Genomic DNA, 22,277 nt, shown 5'->3' on the forward strand with positions numbered 1-22,277 from the left:
TATTGGTCTCTGCTCACCCACCCCACCCCTCTTCCTGGCACAGAGCTCCTAAAACCCTTGTAATTTGCTAAGTGATAAGAGCACTAGAAGCAGTTCCTGTTCTAATGAGGCAACTCTAGGTGGGCTCCTGGATGGCTCCTGGATGGGGGCTGGTCACCAGAAAAACCAAGCCATGATTAGAAGCTTGGAATTTTCAGCCCTCTCCAGAGCGGGTAGAGGAACCAGAAACGGAGTTAGTAATTAATCATGCCTATACAAGGCATAACAATTGCCTTGTATTGCCTACTAATTCCAATAGTAGGAGGTTCAGAGAGCGTTCAGGTTGGGGGGCACATCCACTTACCTGGAGGGTGATGCACCCCCAACTTCATGGAGGCAGAAGCTCTGTGCTCAGGATCCTCTCAGACCTTGCCCTATGTGTCTCTTCATCTGTATCCTTGACCATACCCTTTAATAAACTGGTAAACGTGTTTCCCTGCATTTTGTGAGTTGTTCTAGGAAACAACCAAATCCAAGGGGGAGGAGGTCATGGAAACCTCTGATTTTTAGCCAAGTCAGACAGAAGTTGTGGGTAACCTGTGGACCTACTACTTTCGATTGGCATCTAAAGATGGGAGCAGTCTTGCGGGACTGAGCCTTTGATCAGTGAGATCTAACACTATCTCCAGGTAAATAGCATCAGTATTGAGTTAAATTGCAGGACACCCAGCTGGTGTCACAGAATTGTTTGGTGTGTGGGGGGGAGGGGGACCCACATATTTGGTCATGAGAAGTGTCATAAGTGAAGTGTTCAGTGTGAAAGTAAAGGAGAAAGATACACGGGAAGGAAAAAGCTGAGAGTTTTCCTCCAAACAATGACTACCCTGAAATTGGAGAGATATAGTACTTTGTTTTATTTGCAACTTACCAAGAGCTGTGAAACATTTCAGGAAACAATGTCATGAAAGGCTGTATCACTTGTAATAGTTTGGATAGCCAAAACTCACTGGAGTCAGTCTGCATTTTAGCTCCTGCATTCATGGTGACTCTACATATAGGTGCAAGCATCTGAAATCATTATACCCCCTAGTGTAGTCATACCTGAGCATTTACATATTGAAACACATATTATTAATTTACTGTCTTTATTTTACTTTACATTATAGTTAGGACATTATATTTTATAGTTACGTGGGTAGTTAGGTTAGTTATTTATTACTGTGAAACAAATTATCCCAAAACTTAGTGGTTTAAAACAATGAACATTTATCACACAGTTTCTGTGAGGAATCTGGGCGCAGTTTAGCTGGATGCCTCTGGCTCAGGGTCCCTTATGTTGCAGTCAGGGTGTTGGTTGGGCCTCAGTCTGATCTGAAGTATTGATGGGGAAGGATCCGCTTCCAAAATCACTCACGTTGTTGTCAGCAGGATTCAGCTACTTCAGGTTGTTACATTAAGGGCCTCAGTTCTTCACTGGCCATTGTCAGAGGGCTCCCTCCATTCCTTGCCATGTCAACTTCCTAGGGCAGCTGGCTTCTCTCAGAGCAGGTGAGGGAGAGAACCAGGAAGAACACCCAAGAACGCAGTTTTTTTGGTAACCTAACCTTGGAAGTGACATCCCATCATTTTTGCCCTATGCTATTCACTAGAAATCAATAAATGCAGCCCACGCTCAAGAAGAGGGGATTACACAAGGATGAGAATACCAGGAGGCAGACATCATTGGGGGCTATCTGAGAGGCTGCCTACCATAGTAGGTTATATTATTTGTGAATTTCATTTCAGAATAATAAAGGAGACATTATATTTGTTATTTAAGGAGGTTTGTTGGGTCTGAAAGGGTTGAGAACTGCTATGTTAGGTAGTAATGAAACACTGGCCTTGTCCAGGGAATCAGGTATAAAATATTCACAGTGTCCATTATCAGGGGAATGGATAGGTAAAATGTGCTGGATGTATACCAAGGTGTACTATACAACAATCAGAAGCAATAGACTAGCAACATGGATAGAGCTTAGAAACATAGTGCTAAATTTAAAAAGTAAGAAATATGAGATCTATAACAAAAGACCATTTATGTATATTAAACACATATACACACAAAAAATACATATTTTACAGGAACATATAAAAAAAGCATAGACATAAAATACATTAGGAAGGTTACAGGGTAGGAGACATAAGAATAGGGATAAAGAGAATGCATAAGATACATAACAAGTGAAGGACTTGGGAAGGGTCAGTTACAATAGTATGGCATGAACTGTGGAGTGTGAATAATTCAACATTCTGAGCCTGAGATCCAAAATGTAAAGGGAAAAAAAAAAATGCAGTGTTGTGAGCAGAGCAGAAATAAAGCCCAGAGAGTAAAAAGTCATGGTGTGCTTCTAGAGGATGTTTCAGGTGGGTTGCCAGAGTCAAGTTTGTTGGGTGGAGATGCAGAAAATGAGGTTGGAATGAAACTGGAGTTTGAGTTTGTGAAAGGCCTTGAATATTCTCTTCAGAGACTGAACTTCATTCAAAGTGCAGAGTGCCTGGGAGGTCTTTAAGCAGAAGAGTCACATGACCCATCTTTAAAAAAAAGATCACTTCAGCAGGGAGACCACCTAGGATGAGAGCTGATTAGAACATGAATTAAGATGAAGGAATTTTAGGAGCAGAAATCACAGGACTTTGTGTCTGGATGAATCTGAGAGCTATGGAGAGAGAGGTTTATATCCAGATGGAATGCTATTAATATGAATTGGAAAGTAAAATGGAAAAGCAACAGGGGAGGGAAGGAAATGAGTTCAGTGTGAGTGTGAGAGTCTAGAGGTGTCCTGTAGACAGATGGAAGTGCAGGTCTGGAAATCCAGAGAAATCAGGACTAGAGAAAATGGCATGGGAGACATCAACGCGGGGGCAATAGTTTAAACACTGCACAGAAACAAAAGTGAGAGAAGGGAGGCAACGGGCAGATCCTCAGAGAGAGTACATCACGGGACAGAGAGAGAAGAAATGGTCCAAGAGACAGAAAAAGATAAAAGAAGAAAAATGAAGAGGAAGTGAGGGAGGAGGAAGGGAAGAATATACAGTTGACTCTTGAACAACATAGGTTTGAACTGTGTAGGTCCACTTATATATGGATTTTTCTCAATAAATACCTACTACAATAAATTACTTTTCAGCATTACCTTCATGAACTCTATAATCCAGTTCCACAAGGCCACTTTCAATTATTCATGCAACAAATATTTATCAAGCACCTGAACAGCACTTGCTATGGGACTGTTGATAAAATGATAACATAAATACACAGTTCAGGGTTCATGAACCTTACAATGTAGCAGGGAAACATGAATAAAATAGATATTGTATGCTTTGGAAGATTATGATGGGGAAAGGGGACCCAAGAAGGTCAGAGAAGATTTCCTTGTGCAAATAACATTTGAGCTGAGACCTGAGAGATGAATGGAGTTAGGCAGTGAAAGAGGAAGGGGAAAGTGGGCTGTGCCCCAAACTTATACCATCTTCAAGCCTATGGTTACACTACTCCTTTCCCACTAGGATACCTTTCTTTTCTGTTGAAATGCTACATGCCTTTCAGGCCCAGCTAACATGTCTGCTCCTCCATCAAGCCTTCCCTGAGTGCTCCAGCTGAAAGCACTTTCTCTCTTACACTCCCACCAGCACTTTTCATTTTCCTTCAACACTTCTTTCTAATGTATTTTCTGATTACTTATACACACAGCTTGTCTCATACACTAAATCTTAAAACTTACTAAGAAAAGGGTCTGTTTCTTATTCACCTTTGAGCTCCCAAAGGCTAGCACATTCCTCAGACTCCCGGAACAAATATTTGTAGCATAAATTAATGCTTGTTTGACATCCCTTTTCAAATATGTTGTAATTCAATGAAGCTATTGTTGCAAGCTGTGCCTTTGGGACTGAACTTACTCTTTGGTTAAACCACAATCCCATAGTCATGGTCCCCATGACTGATTAGTGTTTGCCACAGGGACTGCAACAACCCTAACAAACGGGCAACTGTTCTTGACTGACAGGCGTTTGGCAACAACTGCCCGTCCTCCAGTGGAGGCTGAAATGAACTGAGGAAGGACTGTCCGAATTGAGTCCCCATGCAGTGGGGCTCTATTTATCCCTTGCATTTGGGCTGCGAGAGACAGTGACCCAGGCTTTGGTGTGAGGCTTTGGGGCTTTTCAGGACAACAGAAACACTAATGCTTGGAACAAAATCGTCAAAGATCAATATCAATGGACAGCATCCTAATTTGAGGCAGTGTGATAACAAGGGGAAGGGAGCTTTGAAGTCAGACAGACTAGCTCTGTGATCTCACCCATGTGCCTTCTTTGAGCCTCAGATTTCTCACCAAAAAACTATTCTGCAAAACAGTTGTGAAGATCAAAGAGAACGTCTTTACACATACAATGCCTGTGCTCTACTAAAATGTGTTTATTCATCTATCTTCCCCAATATAGTTTGTACCCTGAGGACAGGGACTCGTTTTTTGCCTCTACGCCTGCAAAATTTAGCAAAGTGTGTAAATATTTTTGAAACAAATGAACAACAACAGTGATAGCTAAGATTTATGGAGCACTTACTTCACGCCAGATATTGTTGTAAATAGTAATTTATTTAATCCTTCAACAACCCTAGAAAGGAGCAACCATTATGACCCAATTTTACAGAAAGAAAGCAGAATATAATTTTTTAAAATATGAAATTCTTGGTATAACTAATTTTGAAATAAAAATCTGGTGAGACTCACTTTAATCAATAAAAAAGGTTAAAAAAAAGTTTTTTTTTTTGGCCACGGCACCTGGCTTCCCTCGCCCTTGGCGGTGAAAGCGCAGAGTCCTAACCACTGGACCGCCAGGGAATTCCTGGTAAAATACTTTTTAAAACCTGGAAATGAAAAAATACAGTGGAAGGAGAAAGAAGGAAGGAAATAAATATAAGAATGGGAAGAAAGAGTAGGAAGAAGAAAGACAGACACATGGAAAAAGAAGAAACAGTAAGGTACTGTGGACTATCACTGCCCTTTGAAATAATAAGTCGACAACTAATCACTCTTCCCAGTTCTCCAACTGTGATTTCTTTATTCTTAAACTCCGAGAGTGACAGGGGATGAAAGACTTATCTTTCAGAGCATGACACAATTGGAGTGGTTTCCATCCAGTGAAAAGATGAGGAGACAAAGTTATCTCCAAAAGAGGATGGCATGAGCAAAATGTGAAAGCAAAGAGTACATTTGAAGAGCACTGAACAGTGTTTTCACAGCTGAAGCTTGAAGTCTGCCTATGGGAACAGTGAAAAATTCTGCTGGAAGGCCTTGAATAGCAGGCTAAGGAGCTAGACATATGTTCAGCAGGCAGTCGCTGCTGTTAAAGGAAACAGCAGTTGTGGTCTGGAGCAAAATGTTCTAGCTCTGAGTTCAAAAGACCAGAATTATTGTTCAAGTCTGATACTGGTTAGTCCTTACCCTAAACCTTAGATTATCTCTAAAATAGGGGTGATAAGGCAGTTGTAAGGATTAAATAAGGTATTATGACAAGGTGTGTTCACTTTAAAAAGTAAAAATGTTATACAAAAGTAAGTTTTCACTGGACTTCCCTGGTGGCGCAGTGGTTAAGAATCCACCTGCCAATGCAGGGGACACCAGTTTGATCCCTGGTCTGGGAAGATACCACATGCTGCAGAGCAACTAAGCCCGTGAGCCACAACTACTGAGCCTGCGCTCTAGAGCCCGTGCTCTGCAACGAGAAGCCACCGCAATGAGAAGGCCGCGTACTGCAACGAAGAGTAGCCACCCCCCCCCAACTGCAACTAGAGAGAAAAGCCCCCACGCAGCAACGAATACCCAATGCAGCCAAAAAAATAGAAGAAATAAATAAATGAATAAATTGAGGCATAATTCAGTGTAAAAAAAATAAGTTTTCACTGTTGTGAGGATTTAATTGATGCTTGAAGACTGAAATGGTAAAATCACTAAAGTGATGGATGTAGAAACGAAAAGGGGGCAATTGGAACAACATTTTGGAAAAAAAGGAGTTAATCGATTCGAAGATAATTTACAAATTCTAAATTCAGTGATTAGGGGAAAAGGAATATTAACCATAGAAACAGGGAAATCAGAAGGGGGTGAGTATGGCTTTAAACATTTCAGATGTCAGAAGAACATCTGCTAGAAATGTAGGACTGGAGCTTGGGTAGGACATCAACTTAAGACCTGTGCACGGGGAATTCCCTGCCGGTCCAGTGGTTAGGACGCCGCCCTTTCACTGAGGAGGGCTCGGCCACTTCGCCAAAAACAAAACCAAAACAAAACTCTTCGTAGAGGTGGTAGTTGAAGCCATGGAACATAATAGGTCACCAAGTAAGGGTTAATAATGAGAAAAAGAGGGTGAGGGTATCTTAGGAACGTCTATGCTTACATGGAAAAAGAACCTGGGTAAAGAGAACAACGAAGTGCGGGTCAGGGAGGATAGCACAGTTCCATAGTATGTAAGAAAGGAGAATTTTTTTAGATGAAGATGAGCTACATGATTCAGTCTAAATTAGGGAACATTAATTTGTTTAGGACCTGGTTAGAGTAGCTTGGGGCTTTTATCCAGCTTTGGTGCAGGGAACTAACAGTTGCCAGTGATGATACTAGTGCTGATACTGTTTTAGATAACTATTGATGAAAAGTTCAAAGGCCAAGACAATTAGGGATTTTTTATTGTCTTGTTTTGTTTTTGAGTAGTCCTTAGCAGTTCTTTTGGGCAGGGGGATTCGTGTATGTATTTGCACACATTTATTTGCTTTGTCTTATTTTGTCCTGTATGTCTTCCCTGTTTTTTGTTTGTTTGTTTCTGCATTTAAACACATTTTCACAAGGAGTCTGTCCTACATCAGACTTTTTTTGGCTTGCCTTTCTACTCCAGCTCCTAGGAGGCTTTGGTAGCTTTTCTTCTGCGTAAGCAAGCAGGCCGCAGCCAGCAGATGGCACTATAGCAAGAGGGGCAGAGGGTCCCTTTAAGACCTGACAACAACTGCGGACTAGTAACTTTACAGTTTCAGCCTCGGACGATTCAGTTGCACTTTCGCCCGGACTCTAATAAAGCAGATCAAGCTGTGTGCAATTAAGAATTTCAGTGTACAAAATGGGATCTGCGGCTTTGTCTCCTCCATCCTGCGCCACCATTAAACTGAAGGTATCGTCAAGTTGTGAAAGTGTTGTGAGAAGGGCTGTCCCGATATCGGTGACAAGTGGCCAAGGTGACCCCACTTTAACTAAATACAGGAGACAATCGAGACTATCCTGATAGTTTAAAGAAAAATTCATACAAATAGGCAATTACCTAAGCGTTTCCCGACAACGTGTAGCTTTAGCATATGAAATTCGCGACTTGTTTTTGTTACAATGTTCCTAATTTCATTTGAAAGTTCAGACACAGCCTCACTATCCAGATTTCCATAAGGAGTAAGAAAGATCCGCTGCAGTTCCGGAGGCCGCAGGGACGGCCTCTAGACCCCTATTGTCCGGGTTCTCTTACGTGTAAGCTTGAGACGGAGGCCTCTGTTGCAGGTGGGCTGCTCCTTACAGACACACCAAACGCACACACACAAACAGAGCAGCCGCCATAGCGGAAAACAAAGTGCAAAACTGCAAGCCTTGGACTTCCCTGGTGGCGCAGTGGTTAAGAATCCGCCTGCCAATGCAGGGGACATGGGTTCGAGCCCTGGTCCGGGAAGACCCCCACATGCCGCGGAGCAACTAAGCCCGTGCGCCACAACTACTGAGCCTGTGTGCCACAACTACTGAAGCCCGTGCGCCTAGAGCCTGTGCTCCAGAACAAGAGAAGCCACCGCAATGAGAAGCCCACGCACTGCAGCGAAGAGTAGCCCCCATTCACAACTAGAGAAAGCCTGTGCACAGCAACGAAGACCCAACCAGCCATAAATAAAATAAATTTATTTTTAAAAGAAACCAAAAAAACAAAAAAAACTGCAAGCCTTTACCTTTTCAAACACAACAACTCGAGCAGGTCAGGTTACGCCCCAACACTAACTCTGCAGGGGCACCCAGAAGAGATTGGTTACCATGGCCACGTAGGAAGCCTCCCGGATACTTAGCTTTCTTCTTACACACACCTACTCACGCGATCTCCACCCACGCAGGTCCCTAGCTCGGCAATCTGCTAGCCACGCCTGATTGCGTTCGGCGCTCGCCTCTCTGCCCTTGCACCTGCGTACTACGGTGCCTGTCCGTCGCCGCGGCCCGGATCGGGAAGTGTCAAGCGGGAGCTGGGTTCCCCCGCCTTCGCTGCTATCACCGCTGACCCCCGGACCCCAACTCCAGGCCCGGGCCCAGCCGCCATGACGAACGGTGAGAACTCATACCCAGAGCCGAGGATGGGAGTGCAGTACGAGTGGAAACCTGGCGGGCGGAGCCGGGACTGACGTGGCCGTTCTCCCCGCCCCCTCCCAGCCCAGTTCCCCTTTGGTCTCTCGGTGCCCCAACTCCTGTCCCCTATACTCCTCCGGGGGTTCCCCCGTTCCGTGCCCATCTAGAACCCCCAGTGCCTCTTGTGCCCACACCCGTAGTCCTTGGTTCCCACACTGTGCCCTTCTCCCTTCCTAGAAGTTCGTTCTGACCCTTACAAGCCACTTCGCGAGGCCAGTCCCGGTTGAACTATTGCTTTAGCACCAGGAAAAAGAGGATCCTCCTCACAGCCCTCTGTGTTCTCAGACTTTTGGATAGTAGGCTCGTTGGGATGACCGATAAATCACACAGGATTTTAAGCCCCGTACTTTTTGGGGGGCGGGGGTGAATGTAGATCCTAAAAACAAAAGTTCTCCTTGTTTTGTTAAAATGTCGGGAAGCTTTCTCGTATTTGATTCTAAAGTCCTGCCTGGGCGATCCCATCTGGAGACCGTGGCTAGTGTTGCAGCGGTCGGATTTAGACACTGCCTCTTCTAAAGATGATGTGGCAGTTACCACCCTATTTATCTGACCTAATTTTCCAGGCCTCTTCAAACATTTTATAGACATGATTTCTGAATTCCAGGGAAGGGCAGGAAACGATGACTTTGTGGTCTTTAGAGTCGATCTTACAGGAAAAAAGATGTCAAGACCTCTTAGGCAGTATGATTTGAAGGGCATAGGAAAGCATTTCTCAAAAGTACCTTCTCCATAAGCCTGGTACTAAAGTTTCAAATTTCACCTTCTTGTGACTTTTGGCTTTGCAAAAACTTACGGGAGAAAAGACTAGCACGTATTGTTCATCATAAAACTTGGTGTATGTATTAATTTACTGGACCCTTTCCTATGTGACATCTAGTTGTGAGATAGTTTTACTGGAGGGAGAGAGGGAGATGGAGTGGCCCAGAACTGGCAGATGCCAGTTGTGTAAAATATCCTTTTGGAGCTTCCTGGGCAGTCAGAGGTCTGAGGTTAGTAGGCACAGTACAAGAACGGACATCACCCGGAGGAAGAAATCATCTGAACTGAGAAATAAGAGAGCAGTTTTAGTCACCCTTTCCCCTTTCCACAGGTCTGATTTTTTTTTTCCACTTAGGTCATTCTTTGTGCTTACAAGACATAGCTTGGTTTACAAATGTAAGAAATAGAACTAATTGTTCAAAGCTTTTTTCCCCACAATTGTTCCACCTTGTCGAAGCCTCAGATCTTTTTTTGCTTGTTTGTTTTCAAGAATCTGTTTACTCAGGCAGAAATTTGGTTTGTAAGTAGAGTATCATGCGTGAAGTATAAGATAAGCATAGGAAAATTGTAGTCATATGGATTCTAACTCTTGCAATTTCCATTAAGCTTTCCTTTTGCCTTAACATATTCTTCACCAACAGATGCAGATCTGAGAGACTTGGCCAAATATCTACCTCTCCTTTATCACATGAGTGATTTATAGGAAGAACATGTTTCATTCTCTCAGCTCAGGCTCGAAGGATTCTTATGCCTCTCTCAACCTAATGCCAACACTGGCCATTCCTGGTAGGCTGATTCCACATAAAGTGATGCACTCTTCTCAGAATTTATACTTCTTGAAAGGAGAGGGAAGGGGGCAGTGAAATCTTTGTAAGGGGGTTGTCTACAAGTGATTTGGGGAAACAGAAAGGTAACCTTGTTAGTCCCAGGACCTTGGCTCCCTCTTGTCAGGGCTGGCACTGCAGTTGAGGTTATCATCTTGATATTATATCACACTCTGTTCTCCAGGGGGATCACCTGTCCCAAGCTGGATTAGCACCAAAGGTTTTCTTCTCTTTCTGTAACAGTGTACTCCTTGGATGGGATTCTGGTGTTTGGTTTGCTCTTTGTTTGCACCTGTGCCTACTTCAAGAAAGTACCTCGTCTCAAAAGCTGGCTGCTCTCAGAGAAGAAGGGAGTTTGGGGTGTGTTTTACAAAGGTAAGATCATATCTGTTCAGGGAGAGGAGATTGCCATCTCTGGACAGTGAGGTGCTGCAAGGTGGGGGTGGGATAGGCTGAGATTGTATGTGGTTCAACTTTTACATAATTGTTTATTTTAGCTCCAAGGTAATTTTAGTATTCTCCATGGAGTAAAACTATATAAATTAAACAATTTCAGACTGGACTAGAGTTGTTGGAAGGAATATTTTCCTAGTGAAAAGTTTTTTTCTGAATTTCTGGAAAGAATATATTGGAGTCTCTTTTAAGTATTGATTTTATTAACTCAGATGCTTTTTTACTTTTTATTTTGGGCATCTTCATCTGGAATCCTACTTACCTAGATCTTTTTTCAAAATAAGGCAAAATATAAACTAACAGTATATTCATCTAGAACATAGGGCCTAAGGGTAGTATTTAAATACATTCCTGGGTGGGTTCTTGAGACCCTTCATAGGTCTCTTCATCTGTGATTAGAGATTTCAAATCTTGAAAGTGAGCACTTATATGAAGGGCAGGGTTTGATTTCTTTTCTCGTTTTATTTTTTCCTGCTAGCTGCTGTGATTGGAACTAGGCTGCATGCTGCTGTAGCAATCGCCTGCGTTGTAATGGCCTTCTACGTCCTGTTTATAAAATGAATTCCAAAGCATCCATTTCATCAACTGCCAACCAAGGGGACGAAGGTGAAGAGCCTGTCAGGAACCTGGGCCCAGCGTAGGAGAGTTCAGCTAAAATCATCAAAGTCCCCAGGATGACACCACAGCATCTGCCCCTATGTTATGTGGGGAAAACTCCTCGTGGTTACAAACATTATTTATGCTTCAGGGGACTACAGAAAGCCAGCTTCCTTTGACCTGTGTGTAAATCAGTCCTCAGCAGAGAGCCTATAATGTCCAGATAAATTACACCCCTCAGTGATACGATTACATACCTCCTGCTGAAAAATCTGTCACCTATTTTGTTCTTCAGCCCCTCATCAGGAACTTTTCACACTGAGGCTCATTAGGGGAGGATATAAGCTGTATTCAAACTTCTTGGAAGGAGAGATAATTTTCAAGACTTGACTTTTTTTTTTTAGTGTTTGATTTGGATTTGGCAAATTGCAGGGGGCTGGGAGGCTGGGGTGGGGAGGCTGGGTGGGAAATAGGAGTTAAACAATGCCAAGGAATATTTTGGCTTTGGAAATTTATCTTTCATATACCCATCTGGGCACATAAGAGAGAGGCATGATCCTCATTGCAAAAAGAGAACAGACGAAATAGCTGTGCTGTGTGCTGGTAGACAGAGAGTTTTGCCAAGAGAATCTGGGCCTAAGTTAAGATTTGGAAATTGTCTGTGATGAGACCAGAAAGGAGTAACTTAGACAAGAAACAATGTTCTATTCACCAGTATTCCCAAAAGGAAACTTCACCCCCTCAAATGGTATATTGAAACTGTTGCTATTTTCCTAAAGCTTTTTAAATATTTTCTAAATTACTGAGTGCTAAATACTGTTACTCAGTTTTAAATGCCACCACTAGGGGAAAGAAACTACTGAAGAAATAATTTGCAGTTGGGGTAGAAGAAATAAATAAATCTAGTATATTAATTCATATACTAGTAAAGTCATCTAGAATTTATTGTGATGTTAGATGGAAGTTCTGTCATATTAACCAAGATACAAACTTATTCTTTGTTTAACTCTGGGTTATTATGGCAATTTTCAGTCGATTACTTGTGTTTCTTGGCCCGCTTTTAATTTTCTTCATATTGTAGTATTCTTTAACTGTCTCTTGGAAATTATAAGAACATGGGAAATTTGAATGAGAGAAGTTGATGGCATTCATAGGCATGTTTGGACAGTTCAGAGAATCCATGAATAAAATGAGAGTGTTTTCTAAAGTACAGGAAAGCAGAGGTTTGCAATTGGGATTGATGGGCTTTTCCATGGAGTATGGGAACTCCTGAGCAAATCATTTTCGATGACTCTACATTTGAAGGGAAGACTTCTCCATTCCCTCCTCCTTTTATCTGCAAAAGGATCAACTGTTGCATTTATGAAGCCTAGAACTTCTCTATTAAAAAAAAAAAGAGTTGGTCTAAAATTAAATTATCGTAAAGAGCAAGCAGAGACATAGGTCTACCAGTGGAATTGTTCACTAAAGTAAAACTTGACTTTGGACAAGTTGGCTGTGGTTGACCCCAGCGTGGCAGTAAATTGTCTTTTGTCTTATTCCAAAAGAACAAAGGCTGCTAGGAAGTTTAGGTTCTGAAACATGCAGTTCAGTGCTTTGACGGTTCCTAGAAGTACAGAAAGTCATCAAGTAAACACTGCATGTCTAATCATCTCAGAGTTATGGCTGTTATCTCTTCAGGAATTGGTCCACAGGGTAAATTTCAATGATTCATATATTTTTATTGTCATTTCTGAGGATCTTTCACACAAGAGAAAGGAAAGCTAGTGGAACAGAAAGAAGAGTTACACCTTGTGGGTGTGAGTTTGGAACCTGTTGGCCAACGGGAATATCACTCTCTGGAAATACAGGTTCAGCATGTTTTGCACTTGTTATTTTGTAGCTTTAATGACTTGTGTTTCCTAATAGGGCTAATATCTCTAAGCTTGGTGTTTAGAGCTTCTTCATATTTTAAACTAGTCCCATTTCACAGTTCAGATAAATTTTTACAGCCTCCTGGGTGGGTCATCTTGACCTAAACTCTTGAACTGTTATATTTTGAGATGTTTTCATACCAGAATGTACCAAAAAGTACACAGAGTGAAGGTAATTTACAGCAAGAAGCAAATACACAGCTTATTTCATTTCTTGACTTTAGATAAGCAGAAACTTGTTTAATTCATTACTTTGGTTGATGTGTCATATATTTTTGACTGAAAATTGTAGGAAGTTGTTCCTCTAAGGGAGTCCTTTAGGGGTGGAAGAAGGGGGATAGCAGTGTTGCCTCAGATTCAAACTGGCATCACCATAAACCCTGTATGCCAGGGTGGAATGAAGTCAGCTTTTTATAGTTGAAATAAGACTTTTTATTCACCATTGTCTGCACAAATCCTTGAAAATAAAGTTTCTTTCCCTACTGTTTTTGTCCATTTTGTCACATGCATGCTGAATTATTGAACTTTGTTCAATACTCCCCTGGGTTCTGCCCATAGTATACCTTTTTAGTTTACATTAGTGAATATCATCAATCCTGTTAACCCCTTGTGATGGTCACTGAATGTATGATATATGTATGATATAGTTCAGAATCTGTGAGGGTATAGCTTTCTCCTTTGAGGGAACTAATTTTATATATATATATATATAAGCATATATATAAATACATTTTGAGGTGTATTAAACAATGTAGATAACATTCCCCAATAATTTTACCTACTGCTGCTATTAAAATAAAAGTATCAACTGCCATTACACGCCATAAACTTCTTCAGTGAAATGAGGTTATCGGGTTACCCAGCCACATACCTAGAAAATCCTTGGGCTTCTGGTGCATACAATGGACACTTTTCCCCAATTTGTTTATTCCAAGTACATGGTGGGACTGGCACAAGTACAAATGATAACTTCACAAAATTCTAATTTGTCTTCCCCCCTCACATATGTATTTCTTGAAAAAGGAGAAAGAAGGAACTGAGACATTCAAATTGTGCTTTGTGATGTGAAAGGAGCTAATTCTAACTTACATAATTGTTCCTTTTTTTCTTTTTTTCTTACACTCATTCTTGAAAGATTTATTTTAGCAGATATGAAAGTAAATGAAGATTCAGCAATATGACTGCCACAGCAAGTTCTGGGTAGCAAGAGGGCTCTGTGGGGACAGGGATACGTCTTCCTACCTTTACTTATTATACTACTACCTAGAGTATATTAGGTAGTATATTAGTAGTATATATAGTTACTATATTCTAACTACCTAGTCCTTGGACTTAAGTAATCTATTCTCACCTTTCCCTTTTGTAAAATGATGTTTGCCTTCTCCCATGGGAGAAGGAGCTCCTAGGGAAGCTGATGTTGGTAATGACCAGAATTTGCCTTCTCCCTGGGAAAGAAATCATTCACCTAGAGGTCTCCTGAGATTAAATCATCTTATATCCAGAACTTGGATCAAAGATCAAAGAAAAACTACAGATATGGATATAAATGTGTAGCTGCACAGAGATCCAAAGACAATCATGATTCAGTATTGTGGGAATTTGTCCCGCCATTACCTGGGCCCTTGGTTCCCCTCCGAGCCACGTGGGGGCGGGAAAGTGCGCATTCGGCGAGGGCCTGTGCTCGGTTGTTCCTCCCAGAACCCTCCGGGGCGGAGGCGGGGCGGAGGGCTTTAAAGGAGCTTGCGCACTTCCGCCCTTTCACCGGAGGGAGAGCGGCGTGGGGTGAGGCTGGGTAGAACTGTGGCGAGGTGTGTGGAAGGCGCCTGCGGGCTGAGTGTGTGAGTGGACGCGTGAATGTGTGAGTGCGCGCGTGGTGCGTGCAAGGCGAGTGCGTGCGCCCGCCCCCGTGCCCCTCCCCCGGCCTACACCTTGATCTTATTTGATCGGGTTGTGACTCCAGCCCCGCCGGACCAACCCGAAATGAAAAGCTCCCCTCCTGCGAAGCCCCTTCTTCGGGGCGCTGTGCAGCGAGGCCCCTTGGGCGGTGGCAACGCTGCGGTCCCGGAGGTCCCGGAGCTGGTCCTACGGGGCCCGGCGCTCAGAAGTGATGAATTGATCAGATAGACGAGGCTGGGCTTGTCCTGGGCCACTGATTATCGAGGCGATTCTGATCTGAGCCCGGGCCCAGGGCACGGCCGCCCGTGGCGTTGAGGCTAACGTGTCAACGGTCGGCTGCGGGCCCCGGGCGCTGGCGGACGGAGGTTGAGTGAGCCGTCGCCCCGCCCGCGGGGGCGGGAGCTGAAAGGATAGATATGGAGGCCTTGTTCCCCGCTGCAGTTTTGTTTTGTAGCCGCCTCCGTTTTTTTCTTTAGACCCGACTTGTCATGATGACTCTTTTGTATGGTACCAGCACTGGTGCCCCCGGTCTAAAGGCACTATACAGCGCCTGCCGCGAAGGGATATATGTATATATGCATGTCTGTATACGTGTATATATCCGTAAGAGAACTTGGAGACCTTATAAGAATTCAGATTCCAGGAACCCGTACCGGATTTACTGAATTAGAATTATCGGGGTGGGGGGGGGGTCTAGGAATCTATATTATTTAAAGCCTCCATGCATGGATCGCAGTAATAAATTTTTTGATGTTCAGTATCAACCCACATGAGGTGATTATCCCAGAGAGTCACCCCCTCTGTCACTTTCAGCTATTCTAAATAAAGAGAACGGAAACAATTTTGCCACTTGGCAGCAAACGCTATGAACAGATTGGAGTATCTCGGTTGAAGAGGGGCTGTAATAGTTTGGTGGTATTGACCCTGCACCTGAGTACCAGGAAGAAGCCCTTTCATATCTGATTTATTCAACAATGCATATGCTGTCCAGTATTAGAAATGGGAACTTTTAGTGTACAATATTCTAAAAGGTCTGCCATTTCTTGCTCATTTTAACAGCAGGCTCCTGTGAGTGGCTTGTAATTTTAGAAACCACATTACTGTATCAGTTTTTAGGTACCTTCAGACCCTAGGATCAGATTGTTGAACGCTGTTTCCAAGAATAGGGGGCTACATATCACAGCACAAATCAAGGCAAAGAAAAGAGAATTGACTCCCGGGCAAGAAGACAGTAGCAGGGTTAAGAGAATGAACAATGGCAAGGAGCCAGGGAGATGGAGCCCTCATGGAAAAGTAGAGCTCAGCAGATGACTAAATCCAGAAGGTCTGAAATCTGTTAAGCGTGACCTCAGCATAAGTGTTAATGTCACAAAGAGCTACTAAAATTAGTGTTTGTAAGCTCAAGAGAATGGACTATGTCCATTCTTGTTTTCCCAACACTTAGCTCAGTACCTGACACATAGAAGTTTGCAAGAGGGGCTTCCCTGGTGGCGCAGTGGTTAAGAATCCGCCTGCCAATGCTAGGGCACACAGGTTCGAGCCCTGGTCCGGGAAGATCCCACATGCCGCGGAGCAACTGTGCGCCACAACTACTGAGCCTGTGCTCTAGAGCCCGTGTGCCACAACTACTGAAGCCCGCGGGCCTAGAGCCGGTGCTCCGCAACAAGAGAAGCCACCGCAGTGAGAAGCCTGCGCACCGCAACAAAGAGTAGTCCCCGCTTGCTGCAACTAGAGAAAGCCGGCGCGCAGCAACAAAGACCCAACGCAGCCAAAAATAAAATAAATTAAAAAAAAAAAAAAGTTTGCAAGAAATGTTGAATGGGTATGGTTGGAATGACTCCAGTTCACAAAACGTGTATACCTGTCTCCTGCCAAAAACAGTGCTGTTCTGTCCTAAATCCGTATCTTTTCAGCAAGATGACTCTCCGAGTTGCAAATATGCCCAACAGGACTAGTTTCTAGAAGTTGAGAAACTTCCATATTTTAAGAGTAGTCATGTGGCAACTGGTAGTCCATGGGTAACAGATACTCCAGGCTTCATCTTACACAAATCTATTTAATGGAGGTGGGCGGCAGGATGTTCCAATATGATTAATTAGTCCAGGGGCCTGTCAACACTTAGGTGGAGAAGAAGCCACCATCATTCTTTCGGGAATACCCTCCATTGGTGGCTGCAGTGTGAGGGGACACTGTGGAGAAAAGAGAAGAGGGAGTGGGCTGTGAATTTCAGATCCTTTGCCTTTTCTGGGAACTTGTCGCCCATACATTTATGGGGACAATGAAGAAGGTTCTAACAGCTGAGGAAACTGGCATATAGAGGACTGATGGGAGGTAGCTATAGGTCTTTCACTCCCCGGTTTCTGCCCTTTGCTGAAAATTTTTGTCCCCTAGACCTAAGGCTGAGGTAGTGGCTCTGAAAAACTGAATTCATTTCCTAGCTCTACAGTCAGCATGTCCCCTGGTTTTAGTCTGATATGTGCCAGACTCTGTTATCCCTGATGTTCCCTAATAGCCAATCACCTCAACTCCCTGATTCCTGTGACCATTTAGAAAAACTCTTGCACCACCCATCTGCCTCCCACCCCTCAGTCTTCTGACCCTTACCTATGGATCCCTGGATGCTGTGAATAGACTCCTTCTTAGGGTTGATCCAGTGTCTGATGTTAGCTCGGGAAGTGACGGGGGGTGGCTGGGGAGGGGATAAAAATTCTCCAGGGAATTGGATCTTGATTCTAGAAGATGGTGTGGGGAAGAACATGGGAGAGTGAAATCAATCAGGAGAAGAAAGGTTAAGGAGGGAAAGAGTTGCATGCATCCTTAAAAATAAAGCAGCCGAAGGCCCTTTTTACCCTCTGGAATTAACCAAAGATTTTGTTCTACAGATGAGCACAATCTTGGAAGATCTCTGTTCATTTTAGAAAATAAAAAAACAGAACTTGTATTACAGAAGTAAAAAATACAGAAATCTATACAAACAAGAACCTATTGATTTTTATTTCCCAGGTGACACTTTACCTTACTTGATTGGCATTGTCCTTAGGGAGAGGCTCCGCCTCCACCACTTACCCATGGGTATCCTGAATGGTCTCCTGGTGTATCAGTGTCTCACTTTTGCTCTTGAACGTCCCTGTGTGGTGGTTGTACAAGGCTGCTAATCGGAAATCCAGATCATCCTTCGGTATCTACGGAGGAAGCCAACCCCGCCACCCCCAGGGTTAACGTGCCACATTTGCACCTGCTCTAGTCGGGTTCTGTTGGGATCTACTCTTCCCCCAAAGCAGAGTGAACCCCTTTTGGGCCTGAGAGCCACCAGCTCCCTACATACCAAATTACTATACATGATGACTTCTTAACTCTTGTCCATACAGAATTGTCTCATGGTTAGGTCTAAGGAGTGGGGAGCTCTCCTGGAGACATGAGAACCACTATATTGTCCTTGACTTGAGCTTAATGGGCCTTACCTTGTTCATGGTTATAATGAGAAGTCTGGTGAGAGAATGATTTGCTCCAGATAATCAACTGCAGCAAAACCCAAGCCTTCTGACTTCCCAGAGGAAGCTGATAGGTTTGTATTTGGTTTTAGATTTGGTAGGATCTTGGATTGGGGACAAGATAAAGATGCTAAGGTAGTCAGGGACAGACTACCTTTCAAAAGGGATATTAATTAGTTCTAAGTGGATATAAGGAGAAATAGCATTTCAATGCTAGGTACCTCAGGATCAAAAAAATAAACATCCTGCCTCATGGACGTGATTGTGGGAGTTGAGCTGAGTCGACACCAGGGTTCCTGTTGCTGAGCAAGGTGAGTTGGGTTCTTATATGGCAGTTTCTGCAAAAGAGAAACCACACCCACCCCTCGTTACCAGAGGCCTTGCTGATGTGATAGCTTCAGTGACATCCATCCCCTTATCCCATCCCATTTTAATTGAATCGCAGACATCTAAAAGAGAAGAATGAAATGGGGCAAGATTCTCACGCTTCTGATCCTCCTAAGTTTTTAATCTTAGAACTGACAGAAATGGGCCAGGAATACAGGGAAAGGGGTGAAGTGGGACAGGAAGTGAAGGGTGGGGAGCAGAGAGGCAAGATGAGCTCAGGTTTAGAAGTCCTGAGCTTGGAGAAGAGATAAGATATCCTAATGCAATTAACAGGTAGGAAATTGGAAGTGTGCAGTTGTTGGAGGAGAGCTCAGAACAAGTAGTAGCGATCTAGGGGTCACCCCCTGAAGTGGTGGTTGAAGCCTGCAAAAAGGCGTCTGACCAACAAGGAAGAAGTGGTTCATGAGGACTGCACAATATTATAATGGGGGTGGCGGTGGGAGCAGTCAGAGACAAGAGAATCAGGAGAGAGCCGTGTCTAGGCAGGTGAGAAAATTTCAGTAAGCAGGGAAGGGTCATTGTGTCTGCAGGAATGTCAAAAAGTTCATTGGATGTACAGTCCTCTAATTAAAACCCCGCAAGTACAAATATGAAAAGCACACAGCTGATTTCTTCATTACGTGTAAAATGCCATACTGTTCACCACCGTATCCCCAGTACCTAGCACAGCGACCTAACACATGGTGTTCTAAAATGAAATATTGATTGAATCAATGACTGAATTCCAGTGAGTACAACTACAACCTAGTAGAAATCTCATTCAACCTAACCGATGTAGGAACCCTCCTCCTCCCCTGTATATAACACAGTGCTGTGTGACTCAGCTCAATTAGGCATTAATTGAATGGTGTGAACCAGGCACTATACTGTCACCAAGAAAGATGAAAAAGGAAATGGGAAAACTACAAATACATATGATGCAAGCATAGGCAGCTCTCTTCCCATTCCTCGAAGGCTGCATAAGCCTCATCATCTCTATAACCAGAAGGCTGAGATGGTCTTTCACTTAGAAAGTCAAGCCTGTCAAGCGTGAGTGCCATCTTCACATCCATTTTCCTTCCATCTCAGAGAAAGGAAAGTCCCTTTTATTCAAGAATCACCCTTCCCTGAACCCTTCCTGGTGCTTTAGGGCCCTGCGCTATCCTGCCATCCCCTGTACCCGGCTTCTCCTCATTCCTTTGTCACTGTCTAGCTACCACTCCATGACCTTCCCTACCGAGCCAGCCTTCTTAAAGAGTCAACACTTGCCACCTCCACTTCCTCCCCATTCCCATTCCCTCTTCCGCCCACTGCAGTCTGGCTTCTGCCTCAAGCACCCACTGAAACTACTCTTGCTGGCGACCACTGACCTTTGCGTCTAGGTCAGGTGGATCCTTTTCAGTCCTGATCTTACTGACCTCTGCGGTTTCTGCACCACGACTCTGATTCCACGAAATGTTCTCTCCATCCTATGTGGGTCCAGCTCCTCCTGGTTCTCCTCCTGCCTCTGGCTATTACTTCTCAGCTTCCTTCTCAGCTCTGCTTTCTCTCTCTGTCCCTTAGTGGTATTCTCCAGGGGGTTTGTCTCTGCCTTTCTGACTCTCACATTCACTGGATGAGCTCATTCTCTCCTATACTTTCAACCACCAGATGAATACTGTGGCTTCCAGACATCTTCAACCCACAGCTCTCAACCATGTTGCCTACTCTTCATCTCTATGGAAATGTCCCACAGGCACCACGAAAGCAACAGCTACAAAACTGATCTCAACATCTTTCTCCCCAAACCTGCTTTGCCTGGATGCCTCATTCAGTAAATGGTATCAGGTAACCCCTCAGAAACCTGGGAGCTCTCCTGGACTCATCCACTCTCTTGCGCCCATATCCAGTCAGCCACAAAGTCCCATCAGTCCTGCCCTTTGCATCTTACCGCCATCCCCTGCATCACTGCTGTACATCCGTTACTCCTCCTGGAGATCGCTGCACCAGCCTCGTAGCTGATGCCTCTTGTCGCACTAACATCCTGTCCAATCCACTGCCACTTGTGCTTTCTACAACACCCATCTAGTATGCCACTCCTGGGAGATGGTTCCCCAGGATGAAAACCTAGCTCACTAGCATGGTGTACTCAGCACACCCAGCCCAGGAGGGTCACCTCTCCAGCTTCCACCCTCTCCACTCCTCCATTTCACACCAACGCTTCAGCCACTTTGGACTCTTTGGTCCCAAAGAGGCCACCCTCATCCTCCTCTCCATGTATGTGCACTTGCTGCTCCCTTTGCCTTGAATGTCTGGTTCCTGTTTCCTTCCTTCTAACTTACATTCCACCTCCTCCCTCCCCTGGTCCAGCTGACTCATATTTGGATATCAAAACTCACCTGCTCTGGGAGGCTTTCCTTTAAGCTCCTGTGTCCCATGACACACCACATATAACTGTCACAACACATGTGCTGTTGTGCAAGCACTTTTGCTGTTGCTGTTGTCAGTCTGGCTTTTCTACTAGATTTCCCTGAGAACAGGAGCTAATCTAATGTGTCTATACATCCTCACGTTTTTAGCAGAGTGCCCGGCATACAGTAAATAATAAATGTTGAGTAAACAAAAGGGAGTGCTTTGATTTTGTTATTAAGCTACAATTACCATTTAGTTCACCTTATTTTTCACCACTTCAAACATCTCAAATACTTCTACGAGAAAAGTGGAACCTGGGCCTGGGTAAGCCCCATTATACCAATCATTGCTTAGGGCTGTGAGTGCCTCTTGTTCCTCTGGACTAGAACGCCACTTGCCTCTGCTCAAAAGCACCTGTGAAATGTTGGCAGCCCTGAATATGGGGACATGGAGGAAGGCAGAAAACAGACTTCTCCGGTACCTGACTCAGTGTCCTCACCAGAGTCCTTTAAGTTACCATCTCTTTCTGTCGCGCCGACAGAAAGAAGACTGCGGTCGACCCTACTGGGAATCTGCGCAAGAAACCTCAGTACCTCGGAAGCCCGCAGTTTTCCCAAGTAGGAATCATCGTTATCCAACGTAGGATTCTGGAAAGGGTCTCGGGTGAGAGGCATGGTAAAATGCCGAGCGAGACACTGTCAAGCGTGTGAGAGGCCCGCGCAGCCGCACACAATCTTGCAAGCGGAGGAGCCGGAGTCCCAATTGTTTGGCACGCCCAATTTCAGTTGCCAGGCAACTGCCCCGCCGTCTATGACTGAGGCGAATTCCCTCCGAGAAGGGCGCCACCTGGCGGTCCAACGCGGGAGGCCCCTCGGGAAGAAGCTACTGGGAACGCAGAGGGAAAGCGCCGCTGAGTGTACCGGGGAGCCCTGGACTTGCACTCGTGAGACTTCGGTGAAAAACGCCGAACAGGTCTTCTGCAAAAGACTTCAGTTAAAGAAAGAATTCCTAAAAGGTGGCCCAGAAATGTCCTTCCTCCTGGCATCTAATCAAAGGATTTCTTAAAGCGATGAGAGAATGGGGATGTCAAGAGACAGAAGAGTCCAGGTGTCGTGCTTGGAAAATTGCCGGCTAAGGCAAACTCTCCTTGCTTAAACT

At 44.2% G+C, this 22,277-nt stretch overlaps 2 protein-coding genes and 1 non-coding gene across 3 annotated transcripts; 2 read left to right on the plus strand and 1 right to left on the minus strand.

Moving 5' to 3' along the window:
• The first annotated feature begins 8,191 nt into the window (after positions 1-8,191).
• Positions 8,192-13,458, plus strand: TMEM167B (transmembrane protein 167B). Its single transcript, XM_007169478.2, has 3 exons — positions 8,192-8,351; positions 10,256-10,387; positions 10,944-13,458. Exons 1-3 carry the CDS (start codon positions 8,342-8,344, stop codon positions 11,024-11,026), a joined length of 225 nt encoding a protein of 74 aa, XP_007169540.1. The 5' UTR covers positions 8,192-8,341; the 3' UTR covers positions 11,027-13,458.
• Positions 13,459-14,731: 1,273 nt separating this feature from the next.
• On the plus strand, positions 14,732-15,151 carry LOC114236242 (small Cajal body-specific RNA 2). Its single transcript, XR_003622230.2, has one exon. It is a non-coding gene; the product is annotated as a small Cajal body-specific RNA 2 (non-coding RNA).
• Positions 15,152-16,940: 1,789 nt separating this feature from the next.
• CFAP276 (cilia and flagella associated protein 276) lies at positions 16,941-21,793 on the minus strand. The gene is made up of 5 exons (XM_007169631.3): positions 21,713-21,793; positions 18,584-18,700; positions 17,938-18,053; positions 17,476-17,603; positions 16,941-17,060 (listed from the first exon to the last, which is right to left on the minus strand). Exons 1-5 carry the CDS (start codon positions 21,791-21,793, stop codon positions 16,990-16,992), a joined length of 513 nt encoding a protein of 170 aa, XP_007169693.1. The 3' UTR covers positions 16,941-16,989.
• Positions 21,794-22,277: the final 484 nt, after the last annotated feature.

This window comes from Balaenoptera acutorostrata, chromosome 1, assembly GCF_949987535.1.
Source record: "Balaenoptera acutorostrata chromosome 1, mBalAcu1.1, whole genome shotgun sequence".
NCBI classification, from domain to species: domain Eukaryota; kingdom Metazoa; phylum Chordata; class Mammalia; order Artiodactyla; family Balaenopteridae; genus Balaenoptera; species Balaenoptera acutorostrata.